The following is a 19,558-nucleotide window of genomic DNA, read 5'->3' as shown; positions in this document are numbered from 1 at the left end:
TTTACCCATAAATTTTTTATTTTTTGTTGCAGAACTCACTGCTGATTTCAGCTGTATTTCAGCAAAATCTATTTATTATTGCTGCTGAAACCCTTTTTTATTAATTAGATAGTTTTTTTGTAATACCAAACTAGCAATACGTCGAGCATTTCTATGTTTCTGCTAACTTTTCTCAACAAATTTCTCAATTTCAAAAATTAAAAAAATCTATTCTCAATTATTTTTATTCAGATGACAAAATATGCATGCCATAATTCCAATTCAAACCTGCCGCCGTCTACTCAACTTGGCCGCCGTTGCCCGTTTTCCTCGGTCACCTCCATCATTTCTCCTCTTCCAATGCACAAAAATGAGTTGCGAAGCGAGTCCGAGTACGAGTAAAGAAGCACAATGCGAAATTTGTGGACGGATTTTAAAGTCGGAAAAACATCTGAAAAATCACGAGAAGACGCACGATGAGGACGAAAGGTTTGCACTTGTTTTATCGAATTTTTAAATTAAATGATTTAAAATTTCAGAAAACTGGAATGCGCTACCTGCCAAAAACGATTTCACACTGCCGAATTGCTGCGGAAACATCAATTTGTACACAAAATAGCAAAGTTTGTGTTAATATTTATTATAATTAATTAATTGATGCAATTAACTGTTTCAGAAAATCAATAATATGCGATATATGCGGAAATGCATACAGTTCGAACACGGCGTTGTCAAAACATCAGAGAACTCATAAATCTACGAAAAGGTGATTAATTGAGATGCAAATTGTTATTTTAGATAAAATCATGTAAACTTTTTCACGAAAAAGTAACATTTTTACGGAATAGTGTGTAATATTACATGTAATTTGATAATTTTTGTGGCACCAAACGTGTAATCTGTATTTTAAAACAAGGCCGAATTTCTACCTCCAAAAATATCAGAATTCAATCATTAATTAAGCGCTAAATTAAGTTTCCTCAATTGTTTTTTGAAATTCTTTCAAAAAAAAACCATAATGATTAATTTTTTCCAGATTCACATGTCCCACCTGCTTCGCATCGTTCGATTTGAGCGATCCATTCAAAATTCATCTACGAAAACACGATAATTTGAAACCATTCGGATGTAGTTACTGCTTCAAACAATTCTCATCTCGATCGGTTTGTCGAAGACACGTTCAATTGATGCACGAAAATCAGAAGAAAGAGAAAACGAAAGTGGACGTAAAATAATGTAAAATAAAGTTGATTTTCAGAGTTTGAGTAATAATAAAATATAAATTATTGATTATTTTAATTTTCAAATTTTAAATTTTAAAAAGAATTCAGCCGAAATTTGAAAATGCGACGAGAAAGAGTGTGCGAAATGGAGAGACGCAGACACACTCTCTCGATTTTACACACCCTCTCGTCGCATTTTCGCCCACTTTGAATTCTTTCAGCGCCCAAAGCGCCTCCATAGGCACATCCCTGAAAAGAATGGAATATTTCAAGAAAAATCTTTATATCGTTTCGAAAGCGAATTCAGCATTGTTTTTTTTTCAAAAATGGTTTTGGGAAATCTTGTTGGAAAACAGAAAATTTTTTGCCGGAACTCTGAAAGTGCATTCCATTTAGCCAATTTTCGCCACTTTCACATCTTTCAGAACTTCCTTCGTCTTAATTTCAATTTGCCTTATCCTGCTCCCTGAAACAATATCAAAAAAACAGTAATCCATGCCGTAATAATTTTTATTCTCAAAATTTAAAAAATTAGTGAAAAATACGACAATTCTAGACGTTGTTCTTTCCTCGTTATATCCTAATACACATGCAAAAAAAACATACAAAAGAAAAATGGATATCAATAGAGAAAACTAGTATCCAACACTGAATATATATCAAATATATAATATTTGACAAGAGAGAAAAACCGAGGAATTAGACATGATAATCGGGAGAAGGGGGCGGGGCGAGTGCGTGAAATATCCCGGAAGATGGGGACCCGTAAAGTTATTTTCGAAACAAAGAAAACTGTTTTTGGGGGACGAGTGGACCCGAATAGATTGTGTGGAATTCATAAGGGGGCGTGGCTTTCATCGGGATGAAAATATGAGGAACGAACCAGTATGGGTGAAGGTATCAGTGGGCACAAAAGGCAAGTCATGGGAGAAAATATGGGGAAAAACGGATAGAGAAGGAAGTAGAGAAAATATGTGGTACAAGAAAGCAGAATTAGATTATAATGACAGGGATAACCATATGAAAATATAAGAATATAGAGAAGTTTAGGTGGGATGAATCTCAATGGAAATTCAATCTTCTTGATGGCACATATGCCATCTCTTTTTCCTCATCCGATTCCTCCAGTGATCGTCCCCAACGACGTTGCTGCTGACGGCGAGTCGACGATCCACGTGGCACCATCGAGCGATTCTCATGGGGCACCGTGCCGTATCGTTGGGAGAATGGGGAGGCCGCTTTGAGGGAAACGTTGACAACATAGTTTTGTCCTTCGTTGTTGTCCCAGAATTCCTCGCCAGCCACTTGGTATTGCACACAGAATTCGCACTTTCCTTCCTGCAAAATTATTATTGAGGAAATTGGAAAAAGAGATAAGAAGTGAGCTACAGTAACCCCGGTGGCCAGTACTTACCGTAAGTTTGACTGGAATTGCGATGGTGAAGTTGAAGGCGTCAATGTCTTCTGTGGCGAACAATCGGTGACTGTAGCTGGCGATAATCTGATCCTGTGTCTCCCATCCATTCGTCGTATACCGTACCACCACAACCTTGTCGAAGGCGACATTCAGAAGGTTGACTTGTCCAACGATGCTGCTTCCGGAGGCACGAAGAGCCGAGACACACACTTTTGATTCTCTGGTCTTCAGATTGTATTCGTGCTCTGATCGGTATGGAAAGTTGTGGAGAACAAGACGAGGAGCTGGCTGATTGATGAGTGTCTTCGTGAATGCGGGAAGTTGTGGTGGAGATGAGGAAGAGGGAATCGAGGAGAAGTGGATGGAGAATTGTTGTGGAGATGAGGAGAGGTCTTCCTTGACGAAATATTGAAGATTCTCCAAATCCAATCCAAGTGAATCCGCGAATCGGACACGTTTCACACTTTGCTTTGATCGGCTTCTGCGGAGAGCCGATGGGAGGGTTTTCGATCGAGTGCTGAAAAAGGAAAAGGTTTAGAATATGAAATAGATGAATACAGACCACCGCATCCCAGGAGGCCTGTCTTCAACCCCATCATCCTCTTCTTCAGAGTCACTTGGTATCCATATAGGCTCATTACTAGTAGGGCGGTAGAATTGAACAAGAGTCTTATCAATAGGTTTAGACTTCATTCAGGGAGCCTCCATGACCCGAAACCAGGGTGGGCTTAAATAAGGGGCGAGCTCTTATCTCCCTACACTGGACCACCGGACACCACGTGTCTAGAGTGAGTGAGTGTCTTCTTGAAGTTTCGCGAAAAGGTGAATGTACTATGAATGGGGAGAAAAAAGAGAGAGAAGATAGCTGGTGGAGTCTCAAAAGATACTGATGAGACAATGTTGTGTTGCATGTCTCACGTATCACCGCCTTTTGCTACTTTTCCTATTTTCCAGAGAGGAGCAAGAACCAATCAGTGATAGAAACCAACTGACGTCAGGTTCGCTCTTCGCCTTGTTTATCTTTAAAAGTTTTTGGTAAACCGAAAATAAGTGAGGGGAGAATGCTTCTTTTATTTCACTTATCACCACGAATCGGAACAAAAGACCGACCATTTGGGAAGAAAAAGAAGAAAAAAGAAGAAGAAGAATGATAATAAATCATATGGTTTCCGATTCTTTTTCTTTCCCTATGTTAGGTAAAACTTGGGGGTAAACATCTTGTGATAACATTTACTTTGCCCAATTATCCACAAGGGGGAACCCCAACTTACAGTCTTTCGGTGAATGAGACGTCGGATGCAATACTATCATCTGATGAGAATCCAGAATCCGGTGAGTTCGGTTCGGAGCAGCACGAATCGTCGAAGTAGCAGGTGGCTGATGAGGAGCACAGTGGCTCGAGAAGGAGCTTCATGGTTCTGCCGGTACTTGGGACGGCGGCGAGCATTTTGGTGACGGAGAGCGAGTGAGCGAGGCTGGAAATTGAGAATTTATATAGAGATTCTATTAGAAGCGTGATGGAAAGAGGACACGAAAGAATACAAAGAAGACGAAGCAGAGAAGAAGAAGACCGAGACAATTTCCACGTGGCGAGCGACTTTCAAAATCTCACGTATGAACTAGAAAAGGCAAAAAGAAGAAGAAAGAAGAGTCGGAGAGATAGCAACGGTTGTCTTTGAAAAAGAAGAAGAAACAAGAAGATACAGTATCCGAAAGAAGATATCAATGAAAGAAGAAGAACATCACCTCTCTTCTCCATCTTCTCCTGATAAAAGTGACACAAACACCGTTTATAATACAGGAGGGGGAGGAGGAGGTGGGGCATTTGCACCCGACGACAGAAAATTCGAAAAAAAAAATGTTTTCGATAATGCAGACGCTCACCACGTTGCGCGCGCTCTCTCTCCCTCTCTCCCAACGATTAAAGGTTGTTTTTGTGTTAAGAGAGAATGGAGAAGGAGGCGGTAGATCACAAACTAAAAAGGTGGGTCTACAGAGAGAAAAGGGGGCGGAGCGATGAGGTGACCGTGCACCGAGAGGGAGGAAGGCCGCTCTTTGAAGTTTAATGCGATGGATTTCGTGGTCAGTGATAAGAGTCAATTGGCATTGAGATTGAAAGAAAAAAACAAATTGGAATTTGCATGGAATGGAAAATAGAGAGATATAAAGTTTATGGGCGGTTCAAGGCCGGAAATTCGATTGGATTTATTTATTTTTAACGAGGAAATAATGCATTAAGACACGAGACTAATTCTGGCGGCCTAGAAACCCTCAGATGGAGAAGCCTAGCTTTTGCTGACCTAGTAACCTTACCAAATTACACTTATTACGATCCTTTGAAACCCGCAGTTTCAGCACCTACTTGTTATTTCATTACCAATTCCGGAACGTCACCACGTGGTCGTTTGAAAAGAAAAACTCGCTGAATAGACAGAAAATACTCCAGAGAGGTAAACACCAGCAAGAAGATAAAAAGAGAATGGAGAAAACGCAATCGAGCACAGACTATCGAGAAGGGTGACCCAACAGAAGAGACACGCCATCTCTTCCCCAGAGCGCTCGCACTCGGACGGTCCGTATTGCATTGTAAACTATTGGTCCTAGCGAGGACAGGAGAAGAGGAAAAAGGGAATTGGGAGAATATATTATGTATATGTGGATCTGATGATGATGGGAGACAGATTAGAATCGTCGGATAAATAGAAAGAGATGAAATCGGAGGTGGAGGACATTTACACCCAAATATAAATTATTTATGACTGATGTCTGGATTATAGGATACGGTTAGGTCAAGTGCTAATAGTAAGCTGAAACTGTTTTCAGATTCTAATCATTGAATTAAGAAGTGAAGGTGTTTCAATGTAGGTTGTATGCATGTCTGTATTTTCTAGCTTCAGTCGTCGCCTATTGTTTGATAATTAACAATGCGGGAATGCGTAAGCTGATAATTTTTAAAGATCGTAATAGTTTGTGACAGCTTTAGTTTTTAGTACTAAAACGTAGCAACGCTTCAAGGTAGAGAGGTTTTCAGGGGTAATCCCAAAACTTTTGTAAAAACTGGAACCACAGTACAGTTTAAAATCGCTGATTTTGAGAAGACGTCACTCTATCTCAGAAGCCCCGCTATTTTTAATTTTTGTAGGAATTATAGAACAAGTCTAGAGCTTCATTATTGTAGTAGACATCTTTTTACCACGGAGCCTTCATAAAAAGTTAGAAACCTTCAAAGTTACATTATTTGACTCGGAGATTCATCAACTTGAGACGAGCCGTTACCGGGCTCTATCTCTCTAGGATGAGATTCTACAAAAAAGTTGCCAACTACAAAAGCAAAGCTTTAGGTTTGATCTGTCATTCCTACAAAAATTATCATTATCTGACGTAATGTGGCTTCGTGACGCATTCTTAAAGTACAGCGCCTATAGGATCTTGACGGCATCTACCATGACAACTGAGGTATACTGTAGCTCTCGGCAGTGTCCTGTCATCAACTCACCTCACTTCTATCAAAACCAGCCGCAAAGTACAATCAGAATCTCAACTCAAGTGACTTTCAAAAATTGATATGAAAGTGCTTCCCCCAAGTGTCAAAGTGGCAGAAAGTACCCAAGCCACGCCCCTTTTCTCTTTTTCAAACAGCTGATGCCTTGATACGAATGCCTTCTGTCAAAAGGAGCAGGAAATATTGCATCAGATACAGTAGAAGGTGAGGCAGGGCACGTGTTGAACATGTGACAGTTCATTTAGGCTTTCAGCCATTGACATGTGAAACAAAACCGAAAGAGACGGAGATTCATGTGGTTCTCCTCTCTATTTGTTTTTTTTTCTTGAAACAGAAGAAGAAGATCAATTGGGGAAACCCCCTCTCTAATTGATTGTGACGGCACGGTGCTTCGCCGACAAAGGGAGAAAAAAAGAAGGGGTAATTCGATTTGCAATTAATCCGAAGAGACGAGATGAAGGATATATAAACATGGTGTGATTTGGAAGCGAAAGGATTGGATTATGATGATGGAGACATCAATCGGAAGACGACAGTGACGGAAGATGATGATGGTGGTGAAGGAAGAAGAAGAAGAAGAAGAAGAGGAATGGTCAGTGATAAGAGAAAGAGTATCTGGTAGCAAATACTATGAAATCATAAGTACCGTAACCTAGAAGAACAAGTTTGCGTGAGTCATTGCGTGGGAAGAGCTGGAGGAGGTTTAGGATAAGAGGTACTGTAAGTTCAGGATGAGAGTACTGTAGTTTTAGGATAAGAGTACTGTAGGTTTACTAGAAAACCCATTGGCCAGCTCCTTTTTCACGTGAAATTTCAATGAAAATCTATCAAGCTTTCATCTTAACTTTGATCCGAAAATATTTTTGATCCTAGAAATTGCAACAACTGTCGCCTGGGTACTCATCAGGAACACCTGACCCCGGTCCAGATAATTCTGGAAAAAAATCAGACCACCAAGCAGTGGGCGGAGTTTGTTATTGAAGAGCACTCGGGCGGTTCGGTTCTTTGGAATGAGTTGGCCCCTCTTGGCTCCTAAAATGATATCACTAGGAGAAACCCGTTCCTTTTCGGTTTCATCAATGACCAAACCACCCGAAAAAGAAGTGAGAGAAAAGAGGAGAAGTTCAGAAAATGATCGATAGAATCGTTTATTTTGCTAATCTTTTATCTAGATGATTCTCAAAAAAGGGATACGGTAAGAGAAAGAAACTTCAGAAAACTATCACGTTTCACGTGAACCTCCCTCTCTTCTCCATCTTAAAACCTCCTCAAACGGATACGGTAATGCAATAAAAAAGGGTCATTGAGAGAGGGAGAAGAGGCGCCTGGCGGCTGGTAGCAATCACTATCAAAACATTGTCCGAACTGTTTGCAGATAGATTCTCAATCAGATAGAGAGATAGTGTGAAAGATAAAATAGACGCAGGGAGTGTCTGCGTCTCTCCACTATCAACACTATTTTCATCAATTCAATTTGTCTTCTTCAACCGTATCAATAATGTGTTGTTCATTCACACCACCCCGACACTTTTCAACACTTTGTTGATATAGATGGAGATGGCGACGACGAGTTCATTAATATCAAGGGTTCTAGTGTACCAAAAATTAGATGGATAGGAGAGACGCAGAGAAGCCAGACAGTCTCGTTTCTCTGCGCTCTCTCACTAATCATCGGAATGTCTAAAACTATGAGACCTAAAAGAAAGTTTTCGAATGGAGAAGTTTTCAGCAGAATGTGGTCTACCTAAAAATTTTGAGAAACTTAAGTAAACTACAATAAAATGTTTCTGACCCGCTGTATCAAATCTATTCTTGGTCTCCGAACCTTTGCCAAAGAGACAAAAAAACTCTATCAAAAAATCACTAAACAAAGCGTATCACCGAAAAAAGATCAGCTGGCGCCTTGGTAAATTGTTTGGGTAGGTATCAGCAGCGAAAAAAGTTGAACAAAGAGAGAAAAAAGAGACAAACAGCCTACCCGATTCCTAAGAAAAACGAGAGAAGCCCCCAACATACGAAAATCAAGAGAAAAATGTGTAGAAATTCACGTGAAACATCGCAACAAGTGCACCCGGGTAGGTGTAAAAGCGGAGGAGGAGGTGAAAAGAGACATCGGGTGAGAAGAAGGACAAGACGAGATGGTCAAATTGAGTGGGGCGAGTTATCAGTTTTATATATATTCAACCTTATCACAACTTTTCTGGGTCAATCGGAGAGCATAGTACTAGTAATGTCAGCTTATCAAGAACATTCGATTTGTAAGGCGAAGGTTTTCGAAATTTTCTCGGAGAAATTTCGTCTCTTCCGATGGTTGGTCATCTCGCAGATGTTTGGTTTTGGGTGATGATCGGTGGAAATGAATAAACAGGGTTCGTCATGCACTTAAAACAGAAACATATGTGCAGCTGTGAAGGGTGCTGCTCTAATTTAGAAACATACTTGGACGAGTTAGAATTGGGACGAAATAGAACCACTTCGATACCTAAGCACCCGGTAGTCCCCTTTTCAGACCGCCCGCATTACCAATCACTGTTACGACATCTTACTATAAAATAGTGCACCTATTACAATAGCCATCATCAATGACAAGTGAAAAGACACAAAAGCTAGACGCACGCGAACATCGTTTTATATCGGCCTCTATAAATATCTTCTGATGTGTGTACGAAATGGAACACAAAAAAGATAAAAGAAGATGGAAAAGGACGCGTGACCCTTTCTTGGGAAGGACCCAGAAAAAGAGAAGATAATTCAATCAGAGCAACATTTTGTTATATTTTCTGTTGGGGGTAGAGAAAGAAAGACGGATAACTCAAAGAATAGCCAATAGGTTTTGGAAGGGAAGGGAATGGCGTGATAGATGTGTGTGGAACAACTGTTTCCAGGGGTCCCCTCAACACCGGACACCGCTTGGGATGAAGAGTGGACAAGACACGAGGAGCATCGAGCACTCAATTGTGCAATTTATTTGCAAGAAGTTGACAAGAGAAAAAAGAAAAAAAGACGTTCTGTTTGTCGTTAGAGAGTGTCGTTAGAGGCTCACAAGTTTTGTGAAGAGGATGGAGAAATGATTTTTTGAAACTTTTAGTTGTGCTTGGCAGGTTTTCGATTTCAACGGGGAGGGAGCAAAGAATTTTGAAAAAAGAAACGGTGTAGAATGTGGAAGTTTTGAGAAAGTGAGATGAGAGCTCTGGGAATTTGTGGAGAGGGCTCATGGATGATTTGGAACAGAGGCATTTTAAGACCAAGAAATCTCAAAACCAGACACTACGATACCGTGAAAAGAAAGATTCAGAGATTTTCCAGGTTTCCAGACATCTTGGTTTCAGTTTGACTGGATAGTAAATGTCTAAAGTTTCAGACGCCTCCCGGCCAAATTACTAAAAACAATTTTCAGCCAACTCCTCCAAAATAGGCCCACCCTATGACATCACGTGACCTAAACCCTTCTGCAGACACGTCTGATCCTTAACATCTTCCACCTACCCAATGTCTCCATGGTGTTTTTCATGAACATTGAATCATGAATATATCACGGGGAGGCCTAAGAACCATCTGGGAGTAAACATTGCCTTACTCCATAAAAGAGAGGCAACAGTAACAGAGTGATTTCATTTTATATCTGTTATTTTGTGGTGTATTTATTTTTTCAGATATTCCCGTACTATAAGGACTATGACCTTCCAGATCCTTCTTCCATTTTGTCCTTTCACTTAATGCTTTCATTGAGAACCTGAAGATGAGATCTTTGAAACTTCCCGTGAAGAAGATGTCGAAGAAGAGATGGGGTTTCACATGGATTTCAGGTTGCCGTCAGAAAACCGATTGAATGAGATTTTGAATCTGTGGCGACATAGAAGCTACCGAGGATATTCCATTTTTCAATTGTATACGCTGGAGTACTGTGTCGTAGTACTGTAGCTTCCCGAGCTTCTGGTTCCTCTCGGCGCTAATCCATCTTTTGAATTACTGTATCAGCAACTGGAACTATCTAGTATAACCAGGTGGTTATACTCCAATGTAGGATACCCCCGAGGCCTGTGTGTTGCACGCGAATTCTCGGCTCAGCTCTGAATCAATTTCTTTTCAACTTGCAACAAGATTACACCACTTCTCATCAGAGCGCACTTGCATCATCTTGTTTTTCAAAGTGCAAAGCTAATCTTTTGATCTACATCTCTATCTTTTTGGGAGCTCTTTCAAAAGTCTCAATTTTCTCTTCTGCTTTTCAAATTCTCAGTTGTCACATTAAAGCCACCTGTCATCCTTCAACTTTCACCTAGCTTTTTTGTTATTTTTAGTCTTACTCTCTCTCTGTTTTGAGGTCATGTTGCACCCGTTGTCCCTCTCCATAATGTAAACATCATTTCAATTTCTCCTAAAAACAACAGTTCTCCTTATCAATTCATCCCTCTCATTCACTGATCATCTATGTTTTTCATCCCCTTTTTTGGTCGATCACTGATCATTGGTGCATTGGAAAAAGACATTGATAGTAGTAGTACGGTATGATCTTCAAATGGAAAAGAGAGAGAATTGTTGATCAAATCAATCAAAACAACTAAAGGAGAAGCAGAAGCGTCGCAAACACAACCACCACCAACTGACTTGTTTGTACGAAAATGAGAGAAAAAGTTGAAGCTCAGAGATTGAAAAGATTGGAAACAGCTGAAGAAATTGGGAGAAGAGAAGAGATAGGATGATCAGGATGAAACATCAAATCTGTATTTATTTTTGTTGGGTGCAAGTTGGGTAAATGAAAACAAAGTGGTCCGTTTGATGATGAGGTATCGAGTTGAGCGACACTCTAGTCTGAAGTTCGGATTGTTATTGAATCACTTGGAGGGGTTACGGTATGTGTAAAGTTCAGTATCAACCACTCTTTTTCTGCAGAATTTGCAACAAAACGACCTCCGGTTCACAATTTATGGGTTACGGTACAGAATTTTTTCGTTCATTTGGAAGAATCGCGGTGTCAATGAGATACCAATTTTTCAATGATCTTACGATCTTGTAGGTAGTTCTTTCATTTTTAAGGTGACGGCGATTGTTTTAACCATCTCAATAAGAATCTGTCGCAAGACACTTACTGATCTAAACCTACCCTTATTAGATACTGAACCAGTTGAAGCTATTAAAGATAACTCCGCCTCTTAGGCAAGTGACGTCGAGAAAGAATCATCATTATAGCCATTATATGTTTATTTCTCATCCCAGTAAACCCTAACACATCAGTTCAATATTTTCCATTTCCTCTATAACATAAAGTATACTGTACTCCAAATAGTACACTTCTTCACGATTGGTTCACTGCCGTTGAATAAAGATTATAGGAGAACCTCATGCCCTGTCAGATTACTGTAGCAACTTGAGACTTTGCAATGATACCGTACTTCCATAGTTAGAAAACAATGTCAGGTGGCGAAATTTCCATTTCACGACTCTGCAAAGTTGAATGGCAACTCTAATCCATTACCAAACAATAATTAACCTTATTCAACAAAGTAGTCTGCGAAATTTCTGGCATATCATTCTGTTTTAGTGAATACGGCATCATTAAAGGGGGACTGCGCAATTGGAATTCAATTTTTTACATGAATCGACGCAGATTTAGGGGCTGACAATAAAATCCTCTTGAAGGTAGGTCCGGAAATTTGATTCAATTAAGTTATGAGCTGTCAAAATTATCAAACCGCTCCTTTTAAAAATATTTATTTTTTACTTTTAATGCCACAAGCTATTCAAATCGTATTCCTGCAAAATCAGCAACGAAAATAGACGAAACAAATCAAACACTCTATCCAACAGTATCAATAAACAATTTCCTGCAAATGTCTCCACTTCGTTTTTCTTGCAACCAATTACTAGTATTCCTGTCAAAACTAATCAATCATTCACACTTTTTATTTTTACAAAAATTATTAGAATTTCAGCCTGTTTGTTTATATAAATATAACTTCAGAAAGAGAGAGTGTTGGGGGACAACCTTGCAGGTATAGACAATTGAAGGCATCTTTCCTTGAAAACGTTTCAGCTTTGGAAACGAAAAGTCTTCAGATGTGATTGCAGCTCATTCTAAGCAGCTCCACTTAGGCTAGGCATCTCCTAAGCCCTACTCCAACTTTTCGAACCATGAAGAATCATCTGATGGTCTGATCCTCCATGACGTTTTTCTCGCCTATCAAAACATGTACCATCCCCCTCCATAAATCACCTCTTCCCCTTATTATTGACACTCTCATATGTATTCCAGCCTGTTTTCATATACTTCTTGTTTCTTTACACCTTCTTTTCTCTTTTCTCGACCTACCGTATCCCCTCCACATTTTCTTCACGTGTCTTCACCATTTCTCTCGACTCGAAAACGTGTGTGTCCGGGCACAAAACAACGGGGCAAACAGAATTATCAGTGAAGACGAGAAGAAAAGCGATGGAAGCAAAAGTTCAGTAAAATCAGAAATGATTATCAGGACTGATTGTTGATGATTATGACTGCAAATACATATATATTGTTTGTACGCATTTGTACGTACATATGTTTGCAGGTTTTTGGTTTATTATTAAACTGGAAAGTACAGTGGAGGAAGGGGAATGGAAGTGGGATGTTTGAAGCTGCGAAAAACAAAAATATCAAGTTTTGGGTTTGTCAAAGGGGATCGAAGACTGCAATCCATACATTCAGAAAGTATGTTCCTTCTGGAAATGAATCAATGTTAAACCTGGAAAAATCTTCATTCGTTATTGAGATATAAGAGTTGAAAGTTCATATCTTTAATAAATTTTTTATCTATCTGAATCTCGAAAATCAGAACGGATAGAAGTTAATTGTCAATTTCAAAATTCTTCTATTTATTCCCAGGTGACACTTTTCGGAATCCTGTTATAATCATTGTGATATCATCCTTTGAAAATTGCTACTAATAGTAAATATTTCTTAATTGCTAGAGTCGAAAATTCAGAATGAATGAGCCTTTATTAGAGTCTCGATTGTAAAAATACGATACAGTGATACCGAGAAAACACACACAAATAATTATACCGGTACAGAGAAAATGAGGTTGACATGATGACAAATGAAAGAACGAAAAATTGAGATTTTCAAGGGGAAAAGACTGAGAGTTTAGACTATACTAACCATTGGAGCTCTTTCGAAAATATTCTGATGGAGGGATAAATATCGATTATTATTCTCAATTTGAGTCATTGAACCAGGTGGAATATATTCCGTTGGGGAGTATTGATAATGAGTCGCCGGAGTGAAACCAGCTTCAGTGAATCCTCCATCTATGACGACTCGATCCGATGCAATGTCACTTTTGGTGTCGACATGTTCCAGAAGTGCACGGGAAATGTCTCTCTTTCTTTCGAGAGAATCAGTTGAGTCGTTGCTGTCGAATCCACGTTGAAGAAGGAATCGGAGTCTGAAAAGGGAAAAAATACAAAATATCTAGCCACCTAGGGGACTCGAACCCCTGACCTTAAGATTAAAAGTCTCACGCTCTACCAACTGAGCTAAGGAGGCCCTGCGGCAGATGGTTTGCAAAGCATACACTTTTTCAAATGTTCACTGGTTCTACACAGAGAGTTTCGAAACTCTTTCACGTGAATTACATTTTCGAGTTGAAAGTTCAGTTCAATTTTGAATGGAATAATAAGAATGGAGAAAATGTTGAAAAACAGAACAATTAAAATTTGATAAGATTATCAATCTTTTTATTGTTTTCGGGTGTTCATAAAGTTACCGTACCCCTTTGCAATAAAAAGATCTATAAAAGTTCTTACCTGAACAAATAAGAAGCGAAGAAGAATGCAGTGACGACGTGGAAGAATTGGAACATGCAGAAGAAGAAGATAGCCATTGGGGAGTGCTCACGGAAGAAGAAAAGAAGAAGTGCGGAGCAGAAGAAGAAAACCTGAAAAGAAGGACATCCGGACACCAGTACAGACAGACAGACATACCATAAAAAGAGAAGTTACAGATGCATTGATAGCTGGTCCCAATGCTAGAAGTCTATCCGAAGAGCATCTTCGATTTGTTCTGGAATTTCAGACAATTAAAAAAAAATCGATTTTCAGCTCTACCTTGTTCCACTAGCAATGTAGACATTCCATACTGCATAAACAATTGAAATTGAGAATAAAACTGCTGTTGGTAGGAGATAATTCGAGATGAATAGCCAATCAGTTCTCTCAAAAAGTCTTCCTATATCCAAATCCCGACCGTCAAGAAAGTAGTAAGTTGTGAAGGTGAATAGTGAGGGAGTCACTGAAAAAAATATCTTCGTTTTTCAGTCTTTCTTCCATCTGAAACTCACGAATTCCCATTCCAAAAACATGTAACGGCCTCGAGAAGCATCCTTGTGGCTCCTCCTCTTTGATGTCGTAGCTGATTATTGTAGTGTGGATTGAATAGAGAACTGGAATCTTATGGTGTGATCTCTGAAAGTGTGCTTCAATGATAACTCACCCAAACACAGTAATCCAGATGAGGCGATGACACAAAACTGAAGAACAAAGTGGAGAAGTGTTGAAAAAGTGAATGGTTCTCCGACTTGTGGTGCCAAAAATAGGAGAAGATGAGATAGATGAATCATGAAGACGAAGAAAAGGTAGAAGAGGAAGGCACAGTCGATCGGTTGGTTTCTGAAAAATCTGGAGCTGAGTGTTATTGAGAAGAACTTGTAAATCTACCCCGTACTTCGTAAATCTGCCCAAGACTTTGTAAATCTACCCAATACTTCGTAAATCTACCCAAAACTTCGTAAATCTACCCAAGACATCGTAAATCTACCCAAGACTTCGTAAACCAACTCAAGATTTCGTAAATCTACCCAAGACTCACTTCTGAACGGCTGCCATGAAAAGAAGCATTACTGTACACACCAATGTGACGAGTGATGTTACAGTAGGCATATGAGACGCCAGATCCTTCCAGAATGACTCGGAATTATAGAATAGTCGGTCCTGAACAAGTTCAGAATTAATCATTATCCCTATAAGAAATGACTAACCGGTAGCAATGAGAAAATTCCGAAGTGATTTGTCTCACACTTGACATATCCATGATAGTTATGCTCTATTCTTCTGATTCCTTTTGTCGACCATGCTCCCGCTTCTTCATCATAATAGACACAAGTGTAGTTGTCAAGGGTATCTGGATATCTCAAATAAATCGACATTCTCGTGGATCCAAATGGCTCTTGACTATCCGGTTTCACCGAAATAACTGGACTTTTTGGTTCAAGTAACTCGAATAACGTGCCATTGGATGCGCAGACAACTCGAATGACATGATTCTCATCAGTCGAAGGAAGCTGGAGTCTACACTTCTTTCCGATCAGATTATCATTTGGTTCGGCATGCTTCACCCATTCAATTGCTTTCATATGAATTCCATTATCCGGAGAGGACAAGGAATACGGAATTGGAAGAGTGAGGGAGAAAGATTCGATGACTCTCCACGTGTCTGCTCGAAGCATTGTAGTGTTTCCAGGAATACGGTCTAGATCCGCTTGGACAACAGCGTCGAGAATTAGAGCTGTCATTTCAGCAATCTTCTGATCGAATTGAGCATGTTTGGATAGTTCCCGAGAGAAGGAAGGGTATGAGAGAAGATCACGGACGAATCTGGAAATAGGGATAGAGTTCGTTGTAGTTTAAGCTTCGACATATTTGTAAACCGGGAGCTCTATGACTGTGATCTACTACGGGCCGGATGGCTGGTTGTTAATGTGTCGCGGCCGGGTTAGAATGCCTTTTTTGATCATTTTTGTGTTTTTTGGCACTTTTCACGGCCCGCATTAACAAGCCGAAATCCAGCACGTAGTAAGTCACAGTCATAGAACTCGCCGAGATCTACATTTTGGTATATTTTTCATCTTATAATATTGCGTTTTAAGCGAGTTACGTGCCGGCCCGATTTGAAAGTATGAGTTTCCAAAACAATTCTCCCGTAAAACCGGCACATTGCCCATCTTTTGCCCAAAACCCTGTTCTCACCTCGTCACCGTATTAATAGCCGAAATCGTGGCCGCCTTCGCCGAGTAGGTCCCTATGAGCCCAAGATGTGCCAACACAGATGTTTGTGTCTGACATGAGTTCCTATCCTGCGGTCGTTCCCATATCGCCCGTCCCGCTTCCGAGTCCCATGAGCAGCGTCGTTCGAGAAATTTGTTTTCGGTGACCGGGTTGTAAGGGCCTGCAGGAAAAAAACGGAAGTCCGTTGTAACATTCGGGGTTCAAACTTTAAACTTACATGGAACCAACAATGAGATATTCGTATTCACTTCAGTCCAATCGACCCCTCCCCATATATCGACGGTTCTCTCCGGACCACATCGATCTAAAATTGAGAGAGTGAGATATATATAAAATACATAAATAATAATTAAGTATTTAATCGCGGAAGTGCGGGAACGACCTCTAAGAAGAGAAGGGGGAGAACGCGATTTCCTGTTGGAGAGAGGGAGGAAAAGAATTATGATTGGCTAAATCAGGCAAGCGTATACTCGCTTAAGCGGCATCTGTTTGACACTCTTTACTAGAGCCGGATGAACAGATGTACACCTTCTTACGAGAGAACACGCATGAAATGTTGCGCAATTCATCATTTGGAATATGGAAAATAGGGTTAATCGAAAGAAGAGAAGGAGCCGTCAGAGCAAGAAAGAGAGCTAATGTGTCTAAGAAATTGTATCTCAATTATCCGTTATTTAGGTTGCCGCCTAGTTACAATAATTAGGTGACGAAATTGAAGCTACATTTCTGAAACTTAGGCCGTGTATAGTTCTTGAGGATTCACTAATAGCAAAAAGATTCCCATTAGAAAGTGGGATAATTCTGAATACCCTTAATTAGAAGAACTCTAAAAGAAACCCCGCTTCACTGAACTCGAAAAAACTAACCAATAGTTTCACATGAGACACCCATGAATCCAGGATAACAAAGACAATGAGCCCCTCGAGAATCCACAAATTGCTCGATCCTATTAAAAGAGCCGACATAACAGAGAGGTGTCCCTCCACGTGAGCATTCACCCTTGCAGATTACATCTGAAAATTCAGAAGTCTGCGACGTCTTCCAGTTTTTATCAGGACTCACCTCTATCAATAGGTCCAATCTGTGTCCATTCACTTGACGTCTCCCCATTCTCGTCAATTGCAGTCACTTGAAAACTGACGTTCATCGTGTTCGACAAGGTTATTTTTGTCAAAGCCAACGTCTTCGCTGCTTCCAATTCTTCCTCGTAAACCACCTGATCATCTCTTCGAATGCTCAGCCGATATTTATCAACTGTCCCATATTGAGGATGTTCCCATTCGAATATTTGATATTCTTCAGTCGCCACATTCACATGTAACTCCCGTACCATGGATACTGTCACCGGGATTACTGTGATATTGGCAATTGTGAATAGTTGAGGACTTCCATAGTCTATCGCAAGAATTTGCATTCTTTGAGGAGTGTATGGAGTCAGAATACTCAAGTCTGATTTCAGTTTGAATGTTCCGTCTTGAAGGATTTCGACTAGCGGTTCATCTTTTGTGAAAGCTAGTTTTCGTTCAGAATTATAGATGACTGGATCCTGATCCTTCACTTCAAGCATTCCGATGACTGATCCAATTGGGAGAGTTGTTGGGACATGGAACTTATAAGAGTTCTTGGAGAAAGTAGGGGGATGATGGTTTCGATGAGTGATGTGGACACGGAATGGGAATGTGTGCATTTGGTTTCCAGCACAGAGTCTGAAAAATAAAAATTCAGGTTTTCCAGTTTGTAGAATTTCAAAAAGAAAACTCACAAATGAAGGGTTCCCACTAGATTATTCGAGTTCTTTGTAGCGGACAGAGGCATTTGAGCCGAAGTATAAAAAGCACTTCGACTCGATTTCCATTCGATCCAATCCACGTCAGTCTCCAATTGTCCGAAGCAGTGTCCAAGTGGTTCCGTTGATTTCTGTAGTTCTTGACTCATCGTCAGCCGACTCCCCTTGTCAGCTCCTTCGTGGATTCTAACATCGAATACATCTGGAATCAGACGGGAATTTTTGAAGGTAATGATGAGAATCAAGCGTGCAATAATGGAATACAAATCCGACGTTTACTACTTGAGATTCTGGTGTATGCCGTCATTTCAAGGTGTCTAAAGGGTAAGAAGTGAAAATATTGAAAGGGTAGAAATGGAAAATCTAGTGGAGTTTTATTACAAATCAAACCTTCAAACATTGGCGCATGAATTGTTTCGATTGGTACCCCATCTGTAATGTCGATTTACGGTGGCTAGTGTAGATTTACGGTGAGTGCAACAAGATTTTCACACCCTACGTGTTTTTTGGACCCTGCCCTCTCTTCTTTCCAAAAGATAAAGCCATTGTGCCATCCAACCCCAACACAATAGAATAATGTACTTCTTGTGTTGAGAAATAGCGTGGCAGACAGAGAGACGCAGTCACAAATCGGGTTTTCCGAAACTTGTGAAGTAACTCTCTTTTTTCTCCCTTTTTGTCTTCTGAATCCCCTCCGTTTAGAACGTATACATATAATGAGTCTCAAAAGAAGGATCCCATCAACAAACTATTAGGAGTCGTAGGCATCTTTTCTCCTTGTTCCTCATGAATTATTCGGAGCATCTGATGAAGTTTTCCGCCTCTGACTCTTTCCGAGAAGACGGATTTTTTTATATTCTTGTCTTGGCTAAAAGGCTAGAACTCTCCGGGGACAGACACCTGGCACCCTTTTCTCGTAAAAAAATGTTGAGGGTATGTAATTCAATTGTAGAGGTTTCCCTTCTTTCTTTCGGGGAAATTTGATTTATTTTCTTACCTTCTGATGACCGGATTGAGTGAATTAAGTTGCGAAAAAGGAGAAGATGAACTAGAAGCGACCGCATTTTTTATTTTGGAGCATTGAATTGATGGTAGCTCGAAGGTTCTGGAATGAAACAGGAAATTGGAAATTTGAAAAAAAGGTTGATGAGAAAGAGGAAAACGAAATCAAGACTTGAGTTGAGCTACACAGCCAACGGGCTCTCAGGGTCAGTGATGTGGTCAAAATTGGAGAAATCGGACCAAAAACGACTTTTTTCTAAAACATATTACAAATTTGAATTTCAGAGTAGTTTAGGTATCAAAACATTATTTTTCGAAAAAAACAACTTGTTTTCCCATAAGAAAAACTCCATAAATTGAATTGCAGATCAAATTGAGAGGAGGGTCGAGAACAACAAAAACATCGAGGAAAAAGTTGGAAAAAAGAGATAGAGATTTATGGATATTCGGAGAGAGATTTCGGCAGAGAGGACAAAAAGCAGGTGAGAAGAATGTCAGACGAAGAAGAAAAAGAGCAAAAAAAAGTTAGATATGAGTAGTGCCTGTGCCCTCGCCTTCCCGCTAAATATGCATATAAAAAATAGAAGGGGACAACATATATTGGATACTTA

General features: G+C 39.9%; 3 protein-coding genes across 3 annotated transcripts; 1 reads left to right on the top strand and 2 right to left on the bottom strand.

Annotated features, from left to right (window-relative positions):
- Positions 1-241: 241 nt before the first annotated feature.
- Positions 242-1,214, top strand: GCK72_015028 (uncharacterized protein; the record flags this gene model as incomplete). The annotated part of the gene is made up of 4 exons (XM_003088604.2): positions 242-468; positions 519-602; positions 656-745; positions 1,016-1,214. 4 exons carry the CDS (start codon positions 242-244, stop codon positions 1,212-1,214), a joined length of 600 nt encoding a protein of 199 aa, XP_003088652.2.
- A 1,050-nt stretch (positions 1,215-2,264) lies between these two features.
- Positions 2,265-4,066, bottom strand: GCK72_015027 (uncharacterized protein; the record flags this gene model as incomplete). The annotated part of the gene is made up of 3 exons (XM_003108464.2): positions 2,265-2,540; positions 2,617-3,136; positions 3,891-4,066. The coding sequence occupies 3 exons, from the start codon at positions 4,064-4,066 to the stop codon at positions 2,265-2,267; spliced, it is 972 nt and encodes a 323-aa protein (XP_003108512.2).
- A 9,175-nt stretch (positions 4,067-13,241) lies between these two features.
- On the bottom strand, positions 13,242-18,345 carry GCK72_015026 (uncharacterized protein; the record flags this gene model as incomplete). The annotated part of the gene is made up of 14 exons (XM_053730582.1): positions 13,242-13,542; positions 13,904-14,034; positions 14,081-14,159; positions 14,204-14,387; positions 14,437-14,538; positions 14,589-14,764; positions 14,964-15,085; positions 15,133-15,748; positions 16,121-16,319; positions 16,377-16,463; positions 17,026-17,172; positions 17,222-17,865; positions 17,922-18,147; positions 18,336-18,345. The coding sequence occupies 14 exons, from the start codon at positions 18,343-18,345 to the stop codon at positions 13,242-13,244; spliced, it is 3,024 nt and encodes a 1,007-aa protein (XP_053585354.1).
- Positions 18,346-19,558: the final 1,213 nt, after the last annotated feature.

The sequence above is a fragment of the Caenorhabditis remanei genome, chromosome IV (genome assembly GCF_010183535.1).
Source record: "Caenorhabditis remanei strain PX506 chromosome IV, whole genome shotgun sequence".
In the NCBI taxonomy this organism is placed as follows: Eukaryota; Metazoa; Nematoda; class Chromadorea; order Rhabditida; family Rhabditidae; genus Caenorhabditis; species Caenorhabditis remanei.
This window is presented reverse-complemented; position numbering and strand designations above follow the sequence as displayed.